At 49.4% G+C, this 25088-nt stretch overlaps 1 protein-coding gene across 1 annotated transcript; it reads right to left on the bottom strand.

Moving 5' to 3' along the window:
- Nucleotides 1–2498: 2498 nt before the first annotated feature.
- On the bottom strand, nt 2499–24744 carry LOC128325308 (interferon regulatory factor 4-like). Its single transcript, XM_053250962.1, has 8 exons — nt 24125–24744; nt 23627–23816; nt 20252–20343; nt 17633–17741; nt 12850–12966; nt 8635–9030; nt 7492–7610; nt 2499–5142 (listed from the first exon to the last, which is right to left on the bottom strand). The coding sequence occupies exons 1-8, from the start codon at nt 24299–24301 to the stop codon at nt 5005–5007; spliced, it is 1338 nt and encodes a 445-aa protein (XP_053106937.1). The 5' UTR covers nt 24302–24744; the 3' UTR covers nt 2499–5004.
- Nucleotides 24745–25088: the final 344 nt, after the last annotated feature.

Below are 25088 nucleotides of genomic sequence, written 5' to 3'. Positions count from 1 at the left end.
TGCGCACGTCTGAAAATAATTGTTGCGTGCGGTCACTTGAACACCTCAAAAGGCGGGCTGCTGTTACTCGTTTTCTGTTGACCTGACGCACTCGCTCAAGCGAACACTCTGCAGTCAGTGTGCATCTAAGCTAGTCTAAAAAACGAAAACCAGGGTCAAGGGATTGCACTGATACCCTACAGCCCAGCTCGCCCCTCTGCAGCAAGACGACTCGACTTTCTCGCACGAGGCTTCACGCTGCATGTCCTTCTCTTGGGTGTGGAGGGCAGAACAGCCCTCAAGAGTCTCCAAGGGGATTTAAACCCCGTGAAAATGTGGGGTGTGTGTGTGTGTGGGAAATCCTGCTTCTGGCTCTAAACTGGGGCACAACCTGCAAAGCGGGCTCAGCGAAGCTTCTCTAAAGACCCTGAGAAGTCAAAACAATTCTGAGGAATTAAGACTACAGTCTTGCTAAGTGTGCTCCTGGTTCCCCCTCGTGGTGTACATGATGCATGAACTTGAGTCCAAAGTTAGCAGTCTGCCCTAAGACCTCTTATCCTTTTGGCAATCAGTAAATCTGGAGCGGCTGGGATTTCCCAGTGCCGGTGCGTTTGGCTCTCATGCGAAAAGAGGGGTACTCACATATACCATGTTAGTGGGAACCCCGGATAATCAGAGTTCCCACTCCCATGGCAGACATGAGAATCAATGGACCTCTAGTAATCTCAACAGTCATGGGATAAGAGGACATGTTCAGGTGTGGATTGCTAACTGGCTGAAAAACAGAGGCTAGGGATATATGGTCAGTTCTTCTATAAATGGAGGGAAGCAAGAGGTGGGGTCCTCCACAGATCTAGGACCAGTGATCTTTAACTTTTTCATAAATGATCTAGAAACTGGGGTGAGCAGTGAGGTGGCCAAATTTGCAATGATGCTAAACTATTCAGAGTAGTGAAATTCAAAACAGATTATTAGGAGCAAACTGGATCTCTGCAAACTAGGGGAGTGGGCGACAAAATGGCAAATGCAGTTCAATGTAAGCAAGTGAAAAGTGATGGACACTAGGGCAAAAACAAAAATAACACCCCAACTTCACATATATGCTGATGGGATCTGAGCTATCGGTGCCTGATCAGGAGAGGGAACCTTTTGGAGTTCTTTGAGAGTGTCAACAGGTGTGTGGATCAAGCTGATCCAGTTGACATAGTATACCTGGACTTCCAAAAAGCTTTCAACAAAGTTCCTCATCAAAGACTCTTGAAAAAAACTTAGCAATCATGGGATAAGGGGACAAGTGCATGTGTGGATTCCTAACTGGCTGAGGACAGGAAACAGAGGGTAGTTATAAACAGAGAGGGTAGGTATAAATGGAGAGTTTTCACAATGGAGGGAAGTAAGAAGTGGGGTCCCCCAGGGATCTGTACTGGGACCAGTGTTTTTTAATTTATTCAAAAATGATCTAGAAGTTGGGGTAAGCAGAGAGGTGGCCAGATTTGCAGATGATACCAAACTCTTTCGGGTAGTGAAATCTATAACTGATTTTGAAGAGCTCCAAAAGGATCTCTCCAAACTGGTTGAGTGGGCAACAAAATGGCAAATGCGGTTCAGTGTTGGCAAGTGTAAAATGATGCACATGATGAAAAACCCCAACTTCACGTATACGCTGATGGGATCTGAGCTGTTGGTGACTGACCAGGAGAGGGATATTAGGGTTGTGGTGGACAACTCATTGAAAGTGTTGACTCAGTGTACAGCAGCTGTGAAAAAGGCAAATTCCATGCTGCTAATATCATAATGTCCATATGCAAATCTATTGTGCGGCCACATTTGGAGTACCATGTACAGTTTTGGTCATCATATCTGTAGAACGGGAAAAGGTGCAGAAGGAGGCAACCAAGATCAGGGGCCTAGAACATCTTGCTTACGTGGCAAAGCTGCAACACCTAGGGACGTTAGAAAAAAGACTGTGGGGAGACCTATTAGAGGTCTATAAAACTATGAATGGCGTGGAGAATGTGGATGGAGATGAATTGCTTTCCCTTTCTCACATGAAGACCAGGGGTCTTCCCATGAGACTGATGGCCAGGAAATTTAGGACTGACAAAAGGAAGTACTTTTTCCATTCAGCGCATAATTAATCTATGGGACTCTCTGCTACGTGATTTGGTCATGGCCGCCAGCCTGGATGTCTTTAAAAGGGCTTAGACAATTTCATAGAGGACAGGTCTATCAAAGGTTACTTGCCTTGACAGCTATAGGCCACCTCCAGACTCGGAGACAAGATGCCCCTAAATACCAGTTGCAGGGGAGCAAGAGCAGCAGGAGAGACGGCACGCCCTCACCTTTTGCCTGTGGGCTTCTCAGAGGCATCTGGTGGGCCACTGTGTGAAACAGGATGCTGGACTGCTTGAACTAGATAAGCCTTGGACCGGATCCAGCAGGACTGTTCTTATTTAATTAATTTATTCATCTATCATTAAATGTTTATGCCGCCTTTCATTAAAACAATCTCAAGATGGTTGACAAAACATTTAACACAATATAATTCTATAAAACAATTATACAATAAAAATATTAAATTGGAATATTAAAATACAAACCTAATAAAAAGTTTTTTTAAAACATATACAATAAAATGCAGAGCAGCAGCCACAAAATCAACACTCTTATAAAGCCTGGGTAAAAAGCCAAGATTTCACTTGCTTTCTAAAAATCGTGAGGAGCGAATGCCCACTGGCAAAGCATTCCAAAGTCTTATGACCCTTTCCATGAAAGCCAGAGGTGGGGCTGCCAAGAAGCATGTTCAGTGGGCATAACCATTGCCCACCCCCCATATTTATTGAAGCTTCATCGCCAGCCCCCAAGGCACTGGTGTCTCAGGCAGCCAAGAGATCTTCTGTGCCTCGAAGGGTTCCTGCAAAAGCATGACCGAGGTCTTGCTGCTTCTTTCCACCCCTCCACTCCCAACTCCCTATCCAGACCACTATTAAGACCATGTGTTGGATGGGGGTGGGTGTTACAGGCCTGCTTTTAGGTCTTCCTGCCTCCGGCTCCCCGCGACTTTGGCTCATGTTGTCTTAGATTTGGGAATGGGTCATATTGTTTTTGTACGGCACCTCCCATTGATGCGTTTATATAAAGAATAAGTGACCATAAGGAATTTGACTAAGCATATAGCCAGCCATTTCAGAGGTTGGAGTGGTTGAGGCTTATATTTGAGCTGCTAAGAATGGTAACATAAATAATATAGGATCATAAAAGATTTCGAGTCTGTCTTTCGTAAAAAGAAGAAATGGGCTTTGGAAAAAATCCTGCCACTAAACAATTTCTTAGCTGTCAGAAAACTCAAAATAGAACTGCACGAGGACTGCCAACTGATCCGAGAAAGACAGCTCTTGTGGCTTCAGCAAGAGCCTGATCTGCACAAGTCTGCAAGGATTTTCACAGCATGAAGGTTAAGTACTGCCATTTGCTAATCTCTGCTGATCTGTCCACTGTTAAGGGGCACAGGAGCCCTGGGGCCAGTAAAAACAGCAGCTGATATCTTGACTTTCTTTACTAGAGTAGGTCGTATTAAAATGTAGTAGTCCTTTAGCCTAACTCCTGTCCTGAGTAGTACTACTGAGTAATTTAGTCAGGATACCACAGCCACTTCTGTCTCTCTCCCCCTCCCCATAACTGCCTCTCCAGGTTTTGCTTTTCAGGGGATGCCTTTAAACATTTCTGAAGGAGCAGGACAGAGGCCTACCTCCTGTTCCAGGCCCTCCCCTCATAACTGCCTGTCCATTTGAGACAACAACAAATACCGCTGAAGCAGCAGCAGCTTGTTCTGACAAGCCGTGGGGGGGGGGACGCCCAATGAGACGCAGCTCCCAGCAGCCTGGCTGCGCCTGTTCCTCCCATCCAACCCAGCATTTTACAAGAGTTTCGCTACCTGCAGGCTGGCCATTCATCAGGCAGAATTGTGCAGGTTGAACCTGCACAGCTCTACCTGATGAATAGCCAGCCTGCAAGCAGCACAGGTGGGACAGGATGAGAGAAACAGGTGCAATTGGGCTGCCAGGAACCAGAGGCAGCTGCATCTCATTTGGTGCCCTCCTGGTTCCTTTGGATAAGCTGCTGCTGCTGTGCTGAAGGGTATTTGATTGTGTCGTCCAATCTCCCTCAAACTCAGTTTGCATTATAGCATTAAACAATGATGGAGGGGGAGAAACAAATTCTAGGCACTGTTTTACACTGCAGCTATATCAGTTTCCAAGCATTCTACAGGTATATTCACATGTTATGTTCAACATTCGCACAATGGTACAGTCATTCACACGTTGTGCTAAATGCAGATACAGAAGTACACTTCCTATCTGTCCCATGCATTCGAAGGGCCTGTATCCAGGTTCACTTCCCCACCCCACCCTCACTTTCCTTTTTATTACAAGAAGATTACAGCAGTGCAGATAACACAGTCAAGGATAGTTCACTTGTAAAATGAACGCAGGTTGTTCACACAAACCCATGTGCGGGTGTACAGACAGCTGTGCACTCGTACAGCATAATGTCTGAATTGGGCTCATAGGAAAGCGGTGTCTAGGCTGTTCCACTGCAGGAGCACACTTCCAAACAAAAGCAAAGCCCCTGGAACCAGCATGCCAGGGAGAGTAGTGCACAGATAGATAGAAGCCGTATCCCTAGTTGTCTCCATGGAAGAAGATTTGCTTTCTAGGGAAGAGCGTCCAGTCAGGCGACTCCCCACCTGCAGCAATGGTACAGTCCAGAATCCTCAGCTGCTGCTAGTGGAAGCCAGAATGAACAAGGACCACCCACTCGCCCAAGTCTTTCAGGGGATGCCAGCCAGACACACAGTAAAAGCAGTGCTGGGTCGGAGCACCCAGGAGCGGAGATCACGGCAGGTGCCCGCCTGGAAACTAGAAGGGGCATCCTCTGGCCAGCAGAGAGGGCAAGAGCCTCCTCTTCCAGTTGAGCTTTGCTGCCTGCTGTCCCAGCACCTCCCCGGCTTCCCCTCGAGCAGGATCAAGGCGGGCACAGCTGCTTCAGAATCTCGACGATATTCCTGGGAGCATCTGAACTGCATGGCTGAGAGTCCTGCAGAGACTGTGGCCCCAACTGCTGGGCATGGAGGAAGAGCTCCTGGGCAAACACCGGTTCAACCTGTGGACGAACAGTGGGCAGGTCACCTCCAGGCAGGCAGGCAGGCAGGCAGAGCTCCAAGGGACATACTGTAGGAAGCGGCCTTCTACTGAGTCAGACCCTTGGTCCATCTAGATCAGTACTGTCTACACAGGCTGGCAGCGGCTTCTCCAAGGTTGCAGGCAGCAATCTCTCTCAGCCCTATCTTGGAGATGCTGCCAGGGAGGGAACGTGGAACCTCCTGCATGCAAGCAGGCAGGTGCTCTTCCTACAGCGTCCCCATCTCCCTCAGGGGAATATCTCACAGTGATCCCACATGGAGTCTCCCATTCAAATGCAAACCAGGGTGGGCCCTGATTAGCAAGGGGGACAATTCATGCCTGCGACCCCAAGACCAGCTCTCTTCCTCGCAGGAATAAGCTTTTCAGGCTTCGGGGGGGGGGGGCTTGGGGCTCCAGTTCCAGCACCTCTGGAACAGTCTCAAAGACACAACTCCTCCCTCTTCTACGCCCCATCTGCTTTCCTTCCTTTTTCCCATCCATGTTTCCAGACCGCCCACTTAAGTCAAAGGTGAATGTGAAATCCTGCGGAGTACTAAATTCAAAGGACAACCCTAGCAAGCTTTTCTAGGGCTTGGCGGAGCTCTTCATTTGGAGCCAGAATCTGGAGCCTGGTTGACAAATTTGGCAAATATTTGCAGTGCTTCCAAAGCCTGCAAAACATTTTGGGCAGAGACAATGAGTGCACAATAGGAATAGCCATGTACACCTGGGATTCCTTACCATAGGTCCCCAGATGTTGTTGGACTGCAATTCCCATTATCCCCTGCCACCATGGCCCTTGGCCATTCCTGATGGAAGTTGTAGTCCAGCAACTTTTAGGGACCCAACTTTGGGAATTCCAGGTATACACCAGCAAGCACCTCCAATTCTATTAAAAACACTGTCTGGGAAGGACCAGGCTCACTGTTGGACTGGAGCACAGCTGCACAACTCTGACCCTCCAGCTATTGTTAGACTATAATGGCCTCTGTGGCTGGGGATGATGGGAGTTGTAGTTCAACAACAGCTGGAGGGTCAAAGTCGCACAGCTCTGGATTGGAGTATACTGAGAGGACGAGGCAAGTCTACAACACCTGGGGCTTTTTAGTTTGGAAGAAAGACAACTCAGGGGTGATATGATACAGGTGAATAATTATGCATGGAGTAGAGAGAATGGATAGAGAGAAATGTTTATCCCTCTTTCACAACACTAGAACCAGGGGCCATCCCATGAAACTGAAGGCCAGGAGATTTAGGACTGATAGAAATAAGTGCTTTTCCAAACAGCACACAATTAACCTATGGAATTCTCTGCCATGGGACATGGTGATGGTCACTAGCTTGGATGGGTTTAAAAGGGGCTTAGACAAATTCATGGATGGCAGGTCTACCAGTGGCTACTAGTTTGGTGGCTATAGGCCACCACCAGCCTCAGAGGTAGGATGCCTCTCAACCCCAGTTGCAGGGGAGCAATAGCAGGAGAGAGGGCATGCACATACCTCTTGCCTGTGGGCTCCCCAGAGGCATCTGGTGGGCCACTCTGTGAAAAAGGATGCTGGACTAGATGGGCCTCCTTGGGCCTGATCCAGCAGGGCTGTTCTTATGAACTGCTGGTTTTGAGCCGGGCTGGGAAGGTGGACTTTGTGTGGAATCGATGCTTAAGGGTCATGAAGGGAAGGGAAGGGAAGGGAAGGGAAGGGAAGGGAAAAGATGGTCGTGCTCAAAGAGAAAATAATTTCCTCTTCAGTCGAGAGGCAAGCTCCAGAAGGCAGAAGACCAGCAGGTGTAGACTCTCTGCACCTGCAAACCTACTGACCACTAGGGGCATTGGGATTAGAGATAGCAAGCTAGTGGACCCTCTCTATTCCTCTCTCTGTCTCTGCTCTGAGCCTGCAATTGGTAGACTGATATTCTTGGGTTTCATTCTCTCAGCTGTGAGTGGCTTCCTTTTCTTTCCTTCCTTCCTCCTCAGCACCATGAGGTCGCTAGCTGCAGTGATCCAAATATGCATTTCCCTAATCCACTTCTTTATTCCAAGACATCTTAAGCACGCGCCTCCTGATGCTCTTAATGAGCTGTGCTGCGTCCTCCTCACCTGAGCATTCTGCTGCAGTCCGGGACTGTTAAACAACTCTGCCTCCAACACACCCCGGCATTCTCCTCCCCCCACTCCGTGTGGGCCAGCGGAAGTGAGAACAGCCCACAGTTTTGGTCCTAGGAAAGGCCCGGTCAGCTTCAGGGCTGCGGCCAGAGTGTTTTAGTGCCCCAGGCATCACGTGGCCCAAATACAGGGTGCATGAGGTTCCTCAGCCATTGCCAGGATACTTACATGGGCCATGATGAACTTTTGGAGCTTCTGGTTGGGGGCAGCAGGATACTCCTCTCCAAAACAGAGCTGGATCTGGTACTGCGGGGGTGGCTCTCCGCGGGTCAGGTAGCCCCGTAACTCTGAGGGGCACAAGAAAATCTAGCTAGGACTCACAGAGCTCCAGACACACCGAGGCATGCAAGCAGGGAGTTCTCTGCATAAAGCCCAGGAGGATGGCACGAAGGAGGAGTGACCAGGTGGGACGGAAGAGGCCAAGCGAGCAGATCTGGAGTGCAGGGACAGCTTTATGAACAAGCAGCATGCTACATATTTCTGGTGGGGAGAGAGGAATGGGAGGCATTTCTATCCTCGCCTCTTCACAGAAATATGAATATGGGCACGACAGCGGGCCAGTTGGGAAAACAGCATCCCTGCCCATGAGATCAGGAAGGGGATGTGCAGGGAGCATGCCTGTTCAGATACCTTCCACAGATGTCCTTCTGGCCTCTCTGCTGGGATAAAGGGACGTACTGAGAGGGTGTCCGGATGTTCGCGGGAAACATCCCGTCCTTTCTAATCAAATGGGCTGGCAGGGTGTCGTTCAAACTGGCCCAGTTGCCCAGTCAGCCATCCCTAGGCCTTTGCTTGGATAATAGCTAAACATACTTCCTCAAAGGCCCAAGCAGAGAAAGGTGCCCCTTTAAAGCAGCTGATGGCTCCTACTTTAATCTGCTGGGGTCGGGGCTGGAGAGAACTAGTTGGGCAACCGGAATGGAGCAGGTGAAAGAGATAGAAAGGCTCTCTGGACACAACAGGCAGAACTCAGAAAAGAGCTTGCAAGGAAGTTGGAAGCAGGAGCTTACGCAGCATCCACACACTCCTGCAGACTTCCATCAGCTTTTCTGGTGGAATTGCACATGCAGGTCACAAAGCCAGCAGGGACCTTGTGCAATATCTGCAGTGCCACCTGCTGGCCAGCTCTTGCCTTCTGTGACACCTCCCTAGAGGTCTCCAAGTTTCCTTGGGTCAGGCCTGGAACCCACTGGTCCTAGAAATGCTGCCAGACAAGCTGGCGCCCAGGGTTCTGACCTTAGCTGGCTGGGGTGGAATTCAGCATCCTCCTCCAGAAGCGGCATCCTCCCAGATAGGGAGCTTGTGACTCACCCTGGAGAAACTGCTGGGTGTCCAACAGCTTGTAGGTTCTCTCCCTCTCCAGTTTGTTGGGCTGGTTGTTGTGGGGTGCCAGAGGCCCTTTCCAGTACACCCTGCCTTGACACTGGCGCTTCATGAAGACCCCTTCAGGGGCCACCCAAAGAAGCACCCCACGGTGCAAGTGCGGAAGCAGCTGTTCCAAGACACCAAGGGCTCTGGACACCCGGCTGTTCCCAGCCAGAGCATCCAGGGAGGGGAACTGGATCTGCTCCATGATGCTCGGACCATAAAGGCACTCATTATCGGCGGGTATGGGGCGGTAGGTGATCCGGCAGCCCTCCGCCGTATGGGTCGTGACGTCCTTCACCAGAACGCCACAGTAGTAGAGGCGGATACGCAGCCAGCAGTCTGAAGATAAGAGAGAGGCAAAGTGATCAGAGAACAGGAAGGGCTGTTCTAGATGCTGATATATTTCCACATTGACTCAAATTACAACATAAAAATAAAATGGGGAATCCACATTAGGAAGGAGGTTGCTTATATTTTTAGCACCATCTGCTGGCGATCTGCAGCAATCAGTTTGTTTCAAGTATGAAAAATATTGTTTTTTCACTAATTGCCCCAGATGGCGCTAAAAATACAACACAACCTCCTAGTGTGGATTCCCCATTTTATTTTTGTAAAATAAAACCCAACCTTCTTCCTAGTGTGGATTCCCCATTTTATTTTTGTAAAATAAAACCCAACCTTCTTCCTAGTGTGGATTCCCCATTTTATTTTTGTAAAATAAAACCCAACCTTCTTCCTAGTGTGGATTCCCCATTTTATTTTTGTTTAGAAATCTGAGCTGATGTTGGAAAATATCACCATCTGGAAATCTCCCCACTATGGCGTATCCAGACATTCGTTCAGAGTCTTCAACAGAACAGGATCCTCTAGGCTTACTGTATAAGATTTAGTCTGTTGCAGCAAAAACAATGTCTTTCAGCACCTTATGGATGAACACATCTCTTGTGGCATGAGCTTTCCTGAGCTGCAGCCACTTCATCAAATGCATGAGGTGGACAATGAAGCTGGAGTGCAAGCATAGTTATGAGTTCTCTGGATATGGTTTTGCTGACAAGCTTCACTGGAACTTAACAAAAGGGTCATAATCAGGGACTTAACAAGAGGGTTCAGTGATCCTTAAGGGCCCTAGCCTTTGGGTGTTATACCCACCAGAGTTTGGGAGAGGGAGGGACAGAGAGATACCAGAGTTGCAGTTTGGATCTCAGTAGAGAGAAAGCCAAGCAGAGAGAGAGCGAATGGTGAGTTCTGAGCTGGTGCGGGCTAAAACAGCAGCACCCTGGGGAACGGATGCAGCAACCAGCTGCTTTGAGATCTGATGCTGTGGTTGCGCTGCCAGTTTCTAGAGCCCACTTCTTCCAATAAGCTCCATTTCCATATATGAAATAAAGCAAACATTGCAAAAATACTGCAACTCTCCATAGCTCTCATCTAAAGGAAATTAAACCCTGCAGAATTGTCCTTGGAGCTTCTTGCTGCTTGAGGAAGGGAAGGAGAGTTGGTAGCATGAATTGTCTCCTTTGATAGCCTGGGTCCACCCTGGTTTGCATTTGAATGGGAGACTCCATGTGTGAGCACTGCAAGATATTCCCCTGAGGGGATGGGGCCGCTCTGGGAAGAGCACTTGCCTGCTTGCAGGCAGAAGGTTCCAAGGTTGCAGGCAGGGACTCCTGCCTGCCTGCTCGGAGAAGCTGCTGCCAGTCTGTGTAGTAGACCATCCTGAGCTAGAGGACCAATGGTCTGACTTGGTATAAGGCAGCTTCCCATGTTCTTATGAAATGGGGAAACTCAGTATAAATAACAGGGTGGCCAGCCTGAGAGGACCCAACTCTTGTGGAACTACAACTCCCATCATCCCCAGCTGCAATAAACAAACTCCAGCTGGAGAGCTGGTTGGCCACCCCGATATACATCTCTGTCTCTACACAGACACACCCCTACCTGTCTGGGAAGGGGAGAGAAATCTGTCTTGCCAGAGGGGCAGTGGTGCAGTGCAGGTGTTCTCCATGGCAGCCCACACAGCCACATCCTATAGGCACACCCACCCCAACAGTCACACATGCGTTCAGGCAGATGCCATAATCTGAGGGCATCTGTTACAAGAAATCAAGGCTTGTTTCCTCGTCCGACAGCTTGCACCTCCTGTGGTTCTTCACCCCAAAGAGCAGTCTGGGTGGTCAGCTGCGAAAGGTGGCGGATGCTCCTTGGAACAGAAGGCAGGAAGAGTGGAAATGAAACCCACTGTCGTCTGGTATTCAGTTATACAGCAACATGTTGGAATAGCAAGAGCAGCAGATGATTTCCTATTGGAAAGCAAAGGGCTTTGCGTCCCTGCCGAGACCCTGGAGGGGGGAAAGTACCAGAGCTGCGTCCCTGTCTGTTTCTGCAGCACCACACCACGGAAGAGGAGATGACAAAGATCTGATCACAAGAGGAGTCCGGGGACACCCAGCGCATGAGGGTGGCAGCCTCCATGTGCATGACACCAAATGTGACATGTAGCTTGCAGGGAGACAATGACAAGTCATGACTAAGGCCTGATGGCATGGATTAATTGTGTCATCCAGGGTGCCAACCTGAGGCTCTCCGGTGTTGGACTACAATGCCCATCACCCCTCATTTGATGCAGCTGGGGGTGATGGGAATTGTAGTTCAACTGCAGCTAGAGAACCTCAGATTGGCTCTCCAAAGAGCCATCCCAAGCATAGTCTCCTCACTGTTGCAGGGAGAGGATTGGGACCAGAACCATGATGGAGGTGGGGTATTAACCCTTTCGCTCTGCACTATTTCCCCAACGAAAACGGCTTCCTCACATCTAAAGGGGTTGCTATTCGCCAAAATTTAGAGACCAGATATCTGTTCACAGATCACCATAATCTCATCTAGTTTGTGTTGGAGATGGAGTTCCAGTGCATCAACCTTTTGCACCAATTATCCTAATGACCACTAGGGGCATTGGGAGTAGAGATAGTGCATAAGGGTCTCCCGAACTGTTCTACCTGTCTCTACTCTATGACCCCTGATCTGACACTTCCGCACTTCCAGTGCTGAGTCACAATCCATCCTTTCCTCCTAGAGAGAAGATGGAAACATCTCTCTCCCTCCTTACCTATTCATTATGTAGTCCTTTAGATTAGGTTTAGGTCTTTCCTATCCAAGTGTACTTAACCAATAAATGCTTAGTATTGAGTTGTACAAGGATCTCCATGTGTTTTCTCTAAATAGCTGCAACAACTAAACCACCCTCTGCTACCTACTCTGTAAATGGAGTGTGTGCCCATTCCATAGTGCTCTGATGTTTTACCTGCTGGGGGTAAAAATTAACAACCCCCAACAGTTTGGCCATTGGAACTGCCTCCAATGGAACTTTTACCTCCTCACACTCTCAGACAGGGGAGAAGCCAGACAATGGCCAGAGACACATGCCTTTGTGATGTGTCAGCTCCTAATCTGAGACACAGATTGGCCCACTGCCTTCAGAAGGGCTTTGCCAGCAGCATTTCCTGAAAAGGCAGACTTGCTTTCTGATCCTGACTCACTTGCAGGTATCTAAGGACGTTTCTTTAACAGAGCCCTAGACCTGGCTTAATAGCCAGGGACTTCCTTGGAAGGAACCCTCTAGAAATTTCAATTATGCAAAGAGCAGAGATTGGGAATTCCCAAGACCTTCACTAACAACTTTCAACACCTGAAATTCTGGAGTGTGTGTAAAATGACTAGGCGCTGTGTGACATTTACAGATCTGTAGGGACCCAGCCCACACCCCTGGCAGCTAAAAAAAAACCCAACAAACGAGACGAGGCAGGAAGTAAAGGGAAGTGAGGAGAGGAAAGAGAGCAGAGAGAGGGTTCATCACAATTCCAGAGTCTCCTGGCTGAAGGGAGGACTGCTTTCCCCCCTGTCCTGCTTTTAGTTCCAGCTATAAATCAACAGGGTCGTTCTTCCTCTCCATGGCAAGAAGTCAAGGGGAGCAGGGTTCCAGGGAATGGGGTCCTTGGAAACATCTGTGTAAGGCTGGTCACACATATCACGGAAGGAGCAGGGCGGCAATCCTTTGGGGAGGGTTTTGGTCAGGAGGGGAGACTCCCGCACTGCAGCCATTGTGATCCACAGCACGGCCAGCAGCTTCTTGTTGGGGGGAAATTGCTCTTCCTTCCCTACCTGAGTTGATACTTTCACTGCAGTGGTACTGGGGCCTGGGGCTGATGAAGGAAGGGCACGGATGACAGTGGAACTGTGCCGGGCTCCAGCCATAGAAAACTCCTTTCACGTGGTAGCCTGGAGGATGGGGAATAATCCAGAGCATTCACAGTCATTCAACATCCTGTTCCTGAGTGCATAAGTACTCTCAGGAAAGCTCACAACATTAAAAAAACTACAGTCACCTGAAAACACAGCAAAGAACAACAGTGGATAAAAACACAGCCGATAAAACACTTAAAGGTCTTTCACATGAGCATCTGGGAGTGGGTCGGGGGCAAGGAAGAACTCCTACCCTGAATCTCATAGATGAGCAGAGCCTCTGTTTGGTCACTTACCACCCAGACAATTGGGCAGCTGTGAGGTCTGGAATGCAAAAATGGAGCTGGGTCCTTCAAGCATTACATGCAGAGTAGAGAGGCAACCCTCAGTACAGCAGCAACTCTCTTTTGACTTGCCCCTCTAGCCACAGAACTCTATGATAAAATGGCTGCCGGCTATTTTATGTTTACATGGCCATCGCAAAACTAGGTCAGGGTCCACCTATTTTCATCCTACCTCAGTTAAGGTAAGAGTGGAGAAGTGCGGGTACCCAGATCCAAATGAGCAGGGTTTGCAGGAATTGTGTGGCTTCATATGTGCTTGCAAACCTGGACTACATGCCTTTTAGCCTCTTCCTATTGATCATGTGAAATACCTTTCAATCACAGTTTAATAGGGAAAATAAATTGGTCTGACTGGCACAGAAATGACCTTAAATTTGGAGCCAGGTGGGCCTCCAGGGAAAGCATTCCAGAAATGGGGGGCCACCACCACGAAGGCCATCTCCTAAGTTGCCAGCTATAGAAGGTGGGGAAACCCAGAGGACACCTCTGATGATGACCAACCAGTGTCCTGGCAGGCTGATGGGAAGGAGACAATCAGTTGGATATCTGAACTGTGTAGGGCTATTAATTTGACTCCTTTTAGTTGCAATCATTTCCCTCCAAAAGCACATCACATGTTCATGTGACCCATCCTGCAAATTGCTCAGAGCCATATTTCAGCACAATTGGAGTATGCTGTTCTTTACTAGGGATGTGCAAACTGGTTCAGGGGTTCGGAGTCAAACCGAACCACCACCACCACCCCGCCGGTTCTGTCCCCCGGCTGGCTCATGAATTTTTTTTAAAAAATTAAAATAAATTTAACTACCTTCTGCCCCTTTGGGGAGCTTCCTAGAGACCGCGGGGGTGTGTGTGTCCACAAACATTTCCCTGCCCCCTGCCGGCCTCTAAAATCACCGCCGCGGCCCGCCAGAGTGCTATATTTTGGCCCGTTCAGGCCTCCATAAATCGGCACAACGGCCATTTTGGAGGCTGCAGTGCATGCGCGTTGGCCATTTTTTTCAACTGCCATTTTAATTTTATTTTTTAAATTAAAAATGGTGGTGGCGGCGGCACCGGGACAGGGGGTGGGAATGGTGGTGGAAGCTGGCTGGGGGGAACGGAGGCGGAAGAAGACGGTGACAGTGGGGGGCAGATGCTCTGGGCCCAGTTCAGCTAGTATTTATTTGATTTGTATCTCACACAATTTTATCACAGGGCTAATAAAAAAAGTTGATAAAATCAGATTCAATTTAAATCTTTTTTTAATTATTTCAAAATTAAATAAAATGCTAAAATTCCCATTTAAAAATAGTATGGTTAAAATTAAATAAATATGCTTTACCTACATTTAAAGGTAAAGTGTGCCATCAAGTTGATTTTGACTCCTGGCGCCCACAGAGCCCTGTGGTTTTCTTTGGTAGAATACAGGAGGGGTTTCCCATTGCCATCTCCTGCGCAGTATGAGATGATGCCTTTCAGCATCTTCCTCTATCGCTGCTGCCCAATATAGCACCAGCGAGGATTTGAACTGGCAACCTTCTGCTTGTTAGTCAAGCATTTCCTTGCTGTGCCACTTAAGGTGACTGTTACTTACAGCCTCTTAAAAAAGAATTAATGGCTGGCTCACACACATGGAGTTCCCTCCCAAGCAAACATAGCATTCATTTCAGTTTCCTCTCATGCAAATGGCTCCAGGCTGTTCAGTAATTATCAGCTCTTCTGCTTCTGGAAATTTCTGGGCTTTCACTTTCTGTTCCTAAGCAGACCAGCCATACGTGCCAAGACGTATGGCACGTATTATTATTTCTCTCTGTAAACCGCCCTGAGCCATTTTTGGAAGGGTGTTATAGAAATTGAATAAATAAGTAAGTAAGTAAGTAAGTAAGTAAGTAAGTAAATAAATAAATAAATAAGGACTAAGGCAGAGGAGTTATCCGTGTTTACTTGAGAAGATGACTCTGAATTTAAGATAACCCTCTTAAAAACCAGAGGTTAAATACAGGTTATACCTGAGTTTTCCTGAAAAGGAGGCAACTCTGAATTTAAGACAATCCTCTGATTTCTAAGGTCAAAGAACTTGGGGGTGGGGGGGAGATCTAGTCTTTGTTCAGGAAAATACAGTAGTTAGGGAAGTAAATACAGTAGGAATTTCAGAAGAGGAAGCTTCTCTAAAATGAGGAGTTGGGTGAAAAGAAAACTGAAAGGGAGAATTAAGAGAGTCACATCACTCCAGAATGCATGGGGTTTATTTAAAACCACAATAATAGAAGCCCAGTTAGAATGTATACCAAAAAGGAGGAAAGGTACCACCAAGTCCAGAAGGATACCAGCATGGCTAAGAAGTAAAGTCATAGGAAGCTATATAGGGGAAGAAAAATCTCTTCAGAAATTGGAAGGCCTACCCAAATTTATTTATTTATTTAACATATTTGTTAAAATGAAAAGAACAGAAAAAAAATACAAACTCCGGCAAAAGAAATGCAAGGAGACAATAAGGGAGATGAAAAGAGAGTGTGAGGAACATTTAGCTAAAAGCATCAAGGGGAATAACAGAATCTTGTTTAAATACATCAGATGCAGGAAACCTGCCAGGGAGGTGGTTGGTCCGTTAGATGATGAGGGAGTGAAAGAATTATTAAGGATATGGAGGTCGCGGAGAAGCTAAATGAGTTATTTGCATCTGTCTTCATGGCAGAGGATACTGAGTGTGTACCTGTGCCTGAACCGAGCTTCTCAGGGACAGTGGCTAAAGGACTGAGTCAGAAAGAGATGACAAGAGATTATGTTCTAAATTGTCTGAAAAAATTAACAAATTGCCAGGGTCAGACGGCATCCACCCAAGAGTCCTTAAAGAACTCAAATGTGAAACTGCCAACCTCCTTGCAAAAAATATGTAACATATCCCTACAATCAGGCTCTCTACCAGAGAACTGGAAATTAGCCAATGTAACACTGATTTTCAAAAAGGGATTCAGGGGGGATCCAGAAAATTACAGGCTGGATAGCTTAATGTCTGTTGCAGGCAAATTGATGGAAAACATTCTCAAAGATAAAATTGTTAAGCATATAGACAGGCCCTGCTGAAGGAGAACCAGTGTGGCTTCTGCAAAGGTAAATCTTGCCACACCAACCTTTTGGAGTTCTTTGAGAGTGTCAACAGGCATGCAGATAAAGGTGATCCAGTTGACATAGTAAACCTGGACTTTCAAACAGCTTTTGACAAAGTTGCTCTTCAAAGATACTTGAGAAAACTTAGAAATCATGGGGTAAGAGGACAAGTTCATGTGTGGATTGGTAACTGGTTGAAGTTACCAGAAGGAAACAAAGGGTAGGTATAAATGGGCCGTTCTCTAAATGGAGGGAAGTAAGAAATGGGGTCCCCAGGGATCTGTACTGGGACCAGGATAGATAGATAGATAGATAGATAGATAGATAGATAGATAGATAGATAGATAGATAGATCTTATTGTGAGGGGTGGAGAGACAATTTTGATCTGCCACTTCTGCATGGGGTCACACTTCTCCAGAAGGAACAGGTACGCAGTCTGGGAGTGCTTCTGGATCCAAACCTCTCCCTGGTGTCCCAGGTTGAGGCAGAGACCAGAGGTGCTTTCTATCAGCTTTGGCTGATACCCCAGCTGTGTCCATTTCCTGAGATAAACATCCTCAGATCAGTGGTACATATGCTGGTAACCTCCAGACTTGACTACTGCAATGTGCTCTACGTGGGGTTACCTTTGTATGTCGTTGGCACAGAATGCAGCAGCAAGGTTGGTCTCTGGGTCATGTCAAAGAGACCATATTAATTCAAAATTTAAATCCCCCCACCTCCCACCCTGGCTGCTCTTTTGAAAAAGAGAAAGAGCCCAGGATTTCCAGTCCCACCACATTCTGCCCGATCTGGCCCGAGTTCTTATTCATATTGAAACTTTGTTCACTTCCTCCATCTATGGTGTCAGATACATGGCAAGAGATGTGGACATCCCTGAATAAAAATCTGTTCACCCGCTTCAGGAAGCCAATGAACTATGCTCAGGGTGGCAGGAACCACAGCTCGGGTGCCTCAGGGAGGCTCCCAGATTATTTTCCCCTCTAAGGAGAGGCTCTTCTCAGTGCTTAATTGCCTCATAAGGGGTTTTAGCGCAGAGACCGAGGCCTCTCCCAAATCAGTTTTCACCTCATTCTCGGAGGGACTGGGAAGAAGTTCCCTTCAGGAGGCAGCTGCATTTCAGGCCTGGTGCTTTGCGCCTCCCTCAGAGTAGCCGATGAAACAAACCCTGGCTCAGGGAGCGGATCACCAGGAGTGACTGTGCCTACTCAAAATGGTGCCAAACATTTCACGGCAAGGAATGCAGAAAAGGCCGCAGCCTCCTTACCCGAGTGTTCGGCCTGGGCTGGCTTCTGGGGCGCTGGAGGGCCCTGACCACCCGCCATGGCCTCGTCCTTGCTGGCTTCCTGGGCCGACTCCGAGGAGGATGATCCGGTCTGCGAAGGAAGAAAACACAGCGGGTGACATCTGTGGACAAAGGAAGCTAGCCGCTCAGCGGGGAGAACATGCTTTGCATAGACACAAGCCCCAGGGTTCAATTCCCGGTATTTATGATCAAACAGCCCCAGGGAGGAGGTCTGGGTGGAGAGAGACTGCAGAGCCTTTCAAAGCAGAGGCCGCTGTGCTAGATGAAGCAGCGAGTTTGGGAAAGAGGCGTCTACAGGGAGACATGGTTTTATAAAACTATGCATGGAGTAGAGAGCGTGGGCAGAGAGGGAATTTTCTCCCGCTCTCACAACACTAGAATCAGGGGCCATCCCATGAAACTGACTTGCCAGAAAATTTTGGACCGGCAAAAGGGAGTACTTTTTTTTTTTTACACAGTGCATTATTAACTGATGGAATCTCTGCCACGGGATGTGGTGATGGCCACTAGCTTGGATGGCTTTAAAAGGGGCTTAGGCAAATTGACGGAGGAGAGGTCCATCAATGGCTACTAGTCTGGTGGCTACAGGCCATCTCCAGCCAGGGGAGCAACAGCAGGGCATGCCCTCAGTTCTTGCCTGTGGGCTTCTCAGAGGCATCTGGTGGGCCACTGTGGGAAACAGGCTGCTGGACTTATAGGCCTAAGGCCTGATCAAGGAGAGATGTACTTGTGTTTTTATGATTCAGTATAAAATAAGGCTGACACCAGAGTCCTCAGTCGTATACTTTCGACTTGGATTTTGGCAAGTCCGGGGGAGCAAAAGTGCCTCCTAACACACATTTTTCATAGGCACCAGCAATTTCTCAGAGGCGTTTGTACTATTTAGTTTTTACAGAAAGAGCTAATTACAGGAAACCACTGGAATGGATTTGCATCAGATGAACAAGATGATGATCTTCAGCTGCAAAATGACAGGCAGAGATGGGGGTGTGGAAAACCGTCCATTTTATTTTCCACAGAAAAATGAAGTCTTTTTCTGTGGAACATTTCCCATTTCTAAAACCTCTACTTGATTGGTTAAAATTGTTTAAGATATAGAGGAGAAATTAATATGGCTGTGGGGTTTGTTTGTTTTTTACTATACAAGTAGCTCAAATGACATGCCCTAAATAGATTGTGATTTGGCATCAGGAACATTGCAATTTTTGAAAGGAAAGAATTGATGCAAATTTTATGCAAATGAGGGGAAATCTGCATGGGATTTGTGGAAGATTTTCCCATTAAAAATTTTCTTGAAAACCCACATCTCTGCTGACAGGAATTTTCAAGCCAGAATATCTTAACAATGAAAGAATGAAATATCTTAACAATGAAATGAATATGAAATAAGAATGAATATCTTAACAATGAAAGTGTTTGGTAGTGAAAATCACACACAGGGTCTGGACAATGTTGTACAGTATTAGACACCCCATAAAATCCCCCCTATTCATCAGTGTTACAATTCCCATCATCCTTTGGTCATTGCAGTTGGGAATGATGGGAGTTGTAGTCCAACATCTGGGGACCCTACTTCAGCAGATTTGTTGAATGCTTATAAAGTTTCAATGGAATTGCTTTGTCATGAAGACATTTTGGAAGCAACTGCTTTCGTGTTTAAGCCTGTCCTCTTAGACTCATTGGTGATTCTCCGTGGATATTTAGAAGATCACACTGGATCAGGAAAAGAAGAATTTGTAAGAAACAAAAAAATACTGGAGCAGGAAATTGACATCACTGGGGAAAAAATGGCGTGTAGAGATTTGGGAAGAAAGCAGAGAGCTCCAAGCTGAGGGAGTACCCTCACTTAAGAGGCGGCAAAATAAATGCTTTGCGAACTAATCAGCTCCCCTTCATCAACTTTATGGAGGAGAGATAACATTTGGCTGCAAATAAGACAGACGTTTTCTAGTTGCGGCTCTTCCTAACAGGCCAGGGAGGGCCAAAGGAGAAAACAAAGGCTGCTCCCCTCTCACCTGCCCCACCCTAGAGCCAGGCTTCCTGCAGGCTGGCCACTTGCCAGGGAGAGCTGGGCAGTTAACAGCGCAGCTCTACCAGATGAATCGCCGGCTTGCAGGCCGCACGACTCTCGGTCGGAGCAGGTGAGAACAGAGCAACCCGAGCAGCCTCCTTTGGCTCCCCCACCCAGGCGTGTTAGGATGAGTTCTTGCTACTGGTCTTTTTCTGAAGCAGGATTCTTCTGTGTATTTATTGGCGTGCTAGAGGGTTGTTTTTTTAAATATTAATATTATGTACACACACACACACACACACACACACACTAATAAAAAGAATCATTTGCACCACATTCCCAAAACTCTAAAAGGAAATGGAAAGGAAGCAACAGTGACAACCACCAGTTCAAGGGAGAAGCCACTTTCTGCCAGCAGACCTAGCGTGGTGGCAGATGCAGATCACCAAGTGCCATGGTGGGCTTCCTTCCTGGGCCACACGGAAGCAGCTGGTATGTCTTTTGACGCAGATGCCAGTGCATCGTGGAAGGCATGATGAGACCCAGGGCCGTGCCAGGAATGGCCTTACCTTATGTGGTTTACAGTTGCCAATGGTCTCTTGATGCACAGAGGTGGAGGGCTGGCTTGGCAGCACGGCAGACTCCTTGCCATTTTCTTTGTCTGAAGAGAGTGAGAACAAAGCACCCTTCATGATTACGAGGCATTTCTTGAGCATGTGCGGGGTGCTAGGCTCTGTGCCGATCACGGAAATGGTGCAGTACCTGTCCCAAGGGCTTGCATGGCAAACCACTTTAGGGAGACAAGGCCATCTCCAGCGGGGCCAGAGAGAGTCCACTAGTTTGAGCCAGATGGGGCTACAGGGAGCCAGAACAACTTCTGCTCAGGAAACTCTCCTTACGGACAAAGCAGAGTCATCGAGTCAGACGGGTCTTTCCCCAATGGCTGATGGCCTGGGACACACTGCTCTTCTGAACTACGACGGCATTCAGAAGGGTTTGCTTTCCAAGTGCGAAAAAGGAAGAACTGCCTACCTTCTAGGAAGTGCATTCCCGATGTCTCTGAATGTCAGTGTCTGGAAATGGGGGGTCCGGTGCGGCAGCTCATGCAGAGACCCTACAGGGAGCCTTTTCTCAAGACACGACATTCGGCTGTGTTTTTGCATCAGGAATGATTGGGTTATCTGTTCACATCTCATGCAGAGATGTGGCAGAATCATCTGTCCCCAGCAGAGGCCAATGGGAAGGAGGCAAGGCCAAAACAGTCACTCCTACAGAGATGCAACATGCAGCATCTTTTCGCTTCCAGGAGCCCTTTAATTGTTTAATTAATTTGTTTACCATGGGCACACTAGCAGCTGTCCCATTGTACCCTGATACACAGTTTGGGAATTGTTATTCTAGAATGCAGAAGGGATACTACTACAGTTTTTTCTATATACCTGTAGTATAGTATAGTAAACCGCTTTTCAACCAAAGTTCTCAAAGGGGTTTATATAAAAAATAAATAATACATGAATAAGATAGTCTCCTGTCCCCAAAGGGCTCACAATCTAAAAAGAACATAAGGCAGATACTAGCAACAGCCACTGGAGGGATGCTGTGCTGGGGCTGGATAGGGCCCGTTGCTCTCCCCCTGCTCAATATAAGAGAATCGCCACTTTAAAAGGTGTCTCTCTGCTCAGTTAGCAGGGTGAATATACACTGTTCTCTCAATCTTCTCTATAAATAAGATCACAAGTTTCTGGTGCACAGGTTTTTTGTCTTTTAAAAAAAAATCATGGTTCTAGTGTATCAAATTAATGGTCTACTCTCCAACTTCATTTGAATCAGAGCTGACTGAAACTTGGCTCCAGAAGGACTAATTTCTCTCTCTCTCTTAGAATGAACTGATTATTGAGTTTCCACCAGAAAAGAAAACTGGGAAAATTAAGAACGTGATGTGCTAAATCTAGAAAAGAAAACAAATACTGGAGTTCCTCTGGGCACATGCAGAGTGTCTTTCCTTCCCCCACATGAGTAACCACAATCAGCCCCACAACTTAAGGTGGGGAGAAGGGGCATAGGAGACAGGGAGCATTAATTTTAGGCAGGCTTGAAGCTGAGTCTCAGCACTTCTTGTTTTCTAAATTAAGCACTGTCCAGAATTCACCAGACCCAGCAACTCAACCCACTTCCAACCAATGCGTTGTCATACATGGGGCTGAGCAGTGGCACTGTGAGGCTGAAGTAATCACATAAGTTCTATGCAGATGCGGAATTACATATTGCTGAGCTTTGGGCTAGGAAATAACCACCTGCTGGATCACCTGGGGCGAGTCAGAAATACCTCCAAGTGACCAGGCAAAGAGGTCTTTGTCAGTTGGAAGGAAGAAAGCTCTTTTTTTCTTGTAGGCTGCCAAACAGAAACTAGGCAGCCTGCAGAGAAGGGAAGAGGAGGAAGAAGGCAAGACAGCGGCAGGCAGGCAGCAAAGGAGAAGGCAGGGGACTTCGCCCTTGCAGGGTTAACTGCACATTGAAGTAAGCATGCCTTTAATGGCAACGTGTTTGATTCTTTTAAGGAAAGAAGCAGCTGGATCACCCACCATGGATTAGCACAATGGTGTGGGTGGAGAGCAAGGGCTTTAATCCCACGCCCCCACGGTCACGATCTGAATCCCCTGCTGCCATTTGTCATGGGGAAAAGTCTGCATGCTCCGTTCCATGGTAAACAGAAGATGGGGTGTGTGTGGGGGGGGAGACTAGGCAATGCAATCTGGGATTGTGGTGGAGAGCAGGGTGAAAGCCCTCCTCCAGCTCCTACCACACAGCAGTCCTGATCGTTGGGAGGGCCCAATCTGGCCCTTTTGTTTAAGAGAGACAAGTACATGGTAGGCTAAACAGGGCATCTAGTTTGACCAGAGGTGCACCTAGATATTTTGGAGCCTGGACCAAAAGTTCTTTGGAGACACGTCCCCCCCACCCCCCGGCAAACTAAGCATTATCATGCTCGGCCGGGCAACCACACCACCCAGGACAGACTAAGGAGGATTTGGGGGCCCCCAGGGGCTGTGGAGGCCCTGGACTTCGGCCCGGAAGTCCAGGGGTAAGAGCACCTCTGAGTTTGACCCTGAAAGAGACCAACAAGCTGGTTCCTGGTTCCCCAGCTCCTTATTCACCACTTTGGTGCAGACTGAATAAGGACCTGTTTTCAAGGAGAAGAGGAATCGTGGGCCACTCCAGCTCACACGCTTGCCACCAGCAGACTGCCCCCTCCACCCACAATGCATGACTGGCAGCAGGGAAGGGCACTGCGCAGAAACAGAACTTGGGGCCAGGCCTGATGCTGGCGGATTTTGTAGGGGAAAACTGCCCTGTGGCAGGTTTTGGAGCGATGGAGAGTCCCCCATCTTATCTGGGGGTGAACAAACCTGCTTGGAGGAACTGGGGCCTAAGGGCCACCACCACGTCTCTCTCATGGGGAGAAGAAATGCAAGGCATGCTCGGGGAAGGGGGAGCCCCACTGCACACCGAGGGAGGGCGCTGAAGCAAAAGCCTGCTCGTGGGAGAGAGAAGCAGAGGAGGCTTGAGAAGCCCGCGCCAGGCGGAGCTGCAAGGGAAGCCACCTGCCTGCCTGCCGCCGCCGCCTCCCGAGCACCCAGCGAGCTCAGCACCGTCCCGCTGGCGACAACTACTTTCCCACCAGCAGGGAACGAAAGTGGGCGAAAGCGAAAGGGCAGGAGGAGGGGGGCGGGGCAGAGGGCAGCCAGCGCGGGCAGCTGCGCCTTCGATGGTGCTGCGGGCTAGCAAAGTTGCTGTCTGTGCTGCCTATGATCGCCTTCCTTCCACGCGGCGGTGGCCGCTGCGTTGCGACCGTCAGAGCAACTCGGCTCCATCCGGCTTGCTACAGCCCGCCGAGAGAGGCCTCGGGGGGGGGGGGGTGGCTCCTCCTCCCCCGGGGTCTGTACCGGCGTCCTGGGCGGGCTCCGAGGCGATCTCGTAGACTTTGTAGGGCTCCGAGATGTCCAGGTGGCTCCGGCTGGGCACCTCCTTGAAGTCGGCGCTCTTGTTCAGCGCGCACCGCAGGCGGGTCTTCCAGGCGGAGGGGTCGGCCTTGTCCAGCCCTTCGTGGTACTTGCCTTTGTAGATGGCCCAGGCCTGCAAAGATCGGGGGGTGGGGGGTTGGAAACCTGCCACAGGGGTCATTGGAGGCCTGCCTGAGACCCGCGTGGCCCGCCAAGGGCGCTGAGGAGCGCCGCCTGCAGGAGGCGCGTCCCACCAGCTCGACGGCGGCGTTGGGGGGCGCCCGAAGTGGCCGAGGAGCGCGCAGCGCAGGGCGCATCCCGGGGCCGGGGATCCTGCTGGCCCAGGCCGCCTCGGCTGCTGGGGAGGGACGCGGGTCTTGTTGGGTCGGAGCTGCCCGCCGCGCCTCCGCCCGCCCGCCCGCCCGCCTTCGGGGCCGGTACCTTGAAGAGCGCCGCGTCTTCGCGCTGCCGGTAGTCCTGCTTGGCCGCGTGTTTCCAGGGGATCCGGAAGAGTTTCTTCTCGCTGCTCTCCCAGCGCAGCCCCGGGTACTGGCCGCTCTCGATCTGCGCCACGAGCCACTCCTTCAGCCGCATGGGGGGCCCTCCCGGCTCGGCCATGTGCTTGACCCGCAGCCCGGGCGCGCGCGGGGCTCGGCGCCTCTTCTCGCAGCCTCTCGGGCAGGCAGCGAGCGAAGGAGGCCAGCCAGTGGGCGGCCCTTTCCCCGCTTCGCGCGGCGCACCTGCCGCTCCCCGGAGCGCAGCAGCCCGCCGACTGACTCCTCGGCGTCCCTTCCCAGCTCGGGATGGAGGAGAGGCGGGCGGGCGACCTGTCCCGGCAGGAACTGCCAGCCCCGAGAAACCGAAACCGCCTCGGGCGGTTTCACTTTCGCTCCCGCTGCCTCCTCGGGATTAAGCGGCCCCTCCCTGCGCGGTGCAGTGCTGGAGAGCCGTGCCGCAGAGAGGAGGACTCGGGACGCGTGGGGCTCCCTCCCTGCTGCACCTCGCCGCGTGGGAAGCAGGCTGGGACAGGCGCCCCTCCCTTCCTCAAACAGGTCCGACGGGCCAGGTGGGTTGCCTCCCTCCCTCCCGCCCGCAGCAGAGTGCGGCGCTGGGGGACCGAACCTCGGGCAAACGCACAAAGACACACACTCACTTGCCTTTGTAGTGCTGCTGGACCTGTTGCTGAGTCATCAACGGGGATTTAAACCAGGCTACGATCCTGAGTGTGCTTACTTGAAAGTGCTCCATCAAACCCATTGCATTAATGAAAAATGTGTCGTGATTTCTCTTTGGGAAATCTAATGCATAGGACACAAAGCTCACCCTGTGACCGATACGCTCCTCACTCCCGCGCCCCGTATATTCTGAAGCAAAGAAGGCTTTATGAGAGACCACCATGTTTATG

Source organism: Hemicordylus capensis, chromosome 4 (assembly GCF_027244095.1).
Source record: "Hemicordylus capensis ecotype Gifberg chromosome 4, rHemCap1.1.pri, whole genome shotgun sequence".
NCBI classification, from domain to species: Eukaryota; Metazoa; Chordata; class Lepidosauria; order Squamata; family Cordylidae; genus Hemicordylus; species Hemicordylus capensis.
This window is presented reverse-complemented; position numbering and strand designations above follow the sequence as displayed.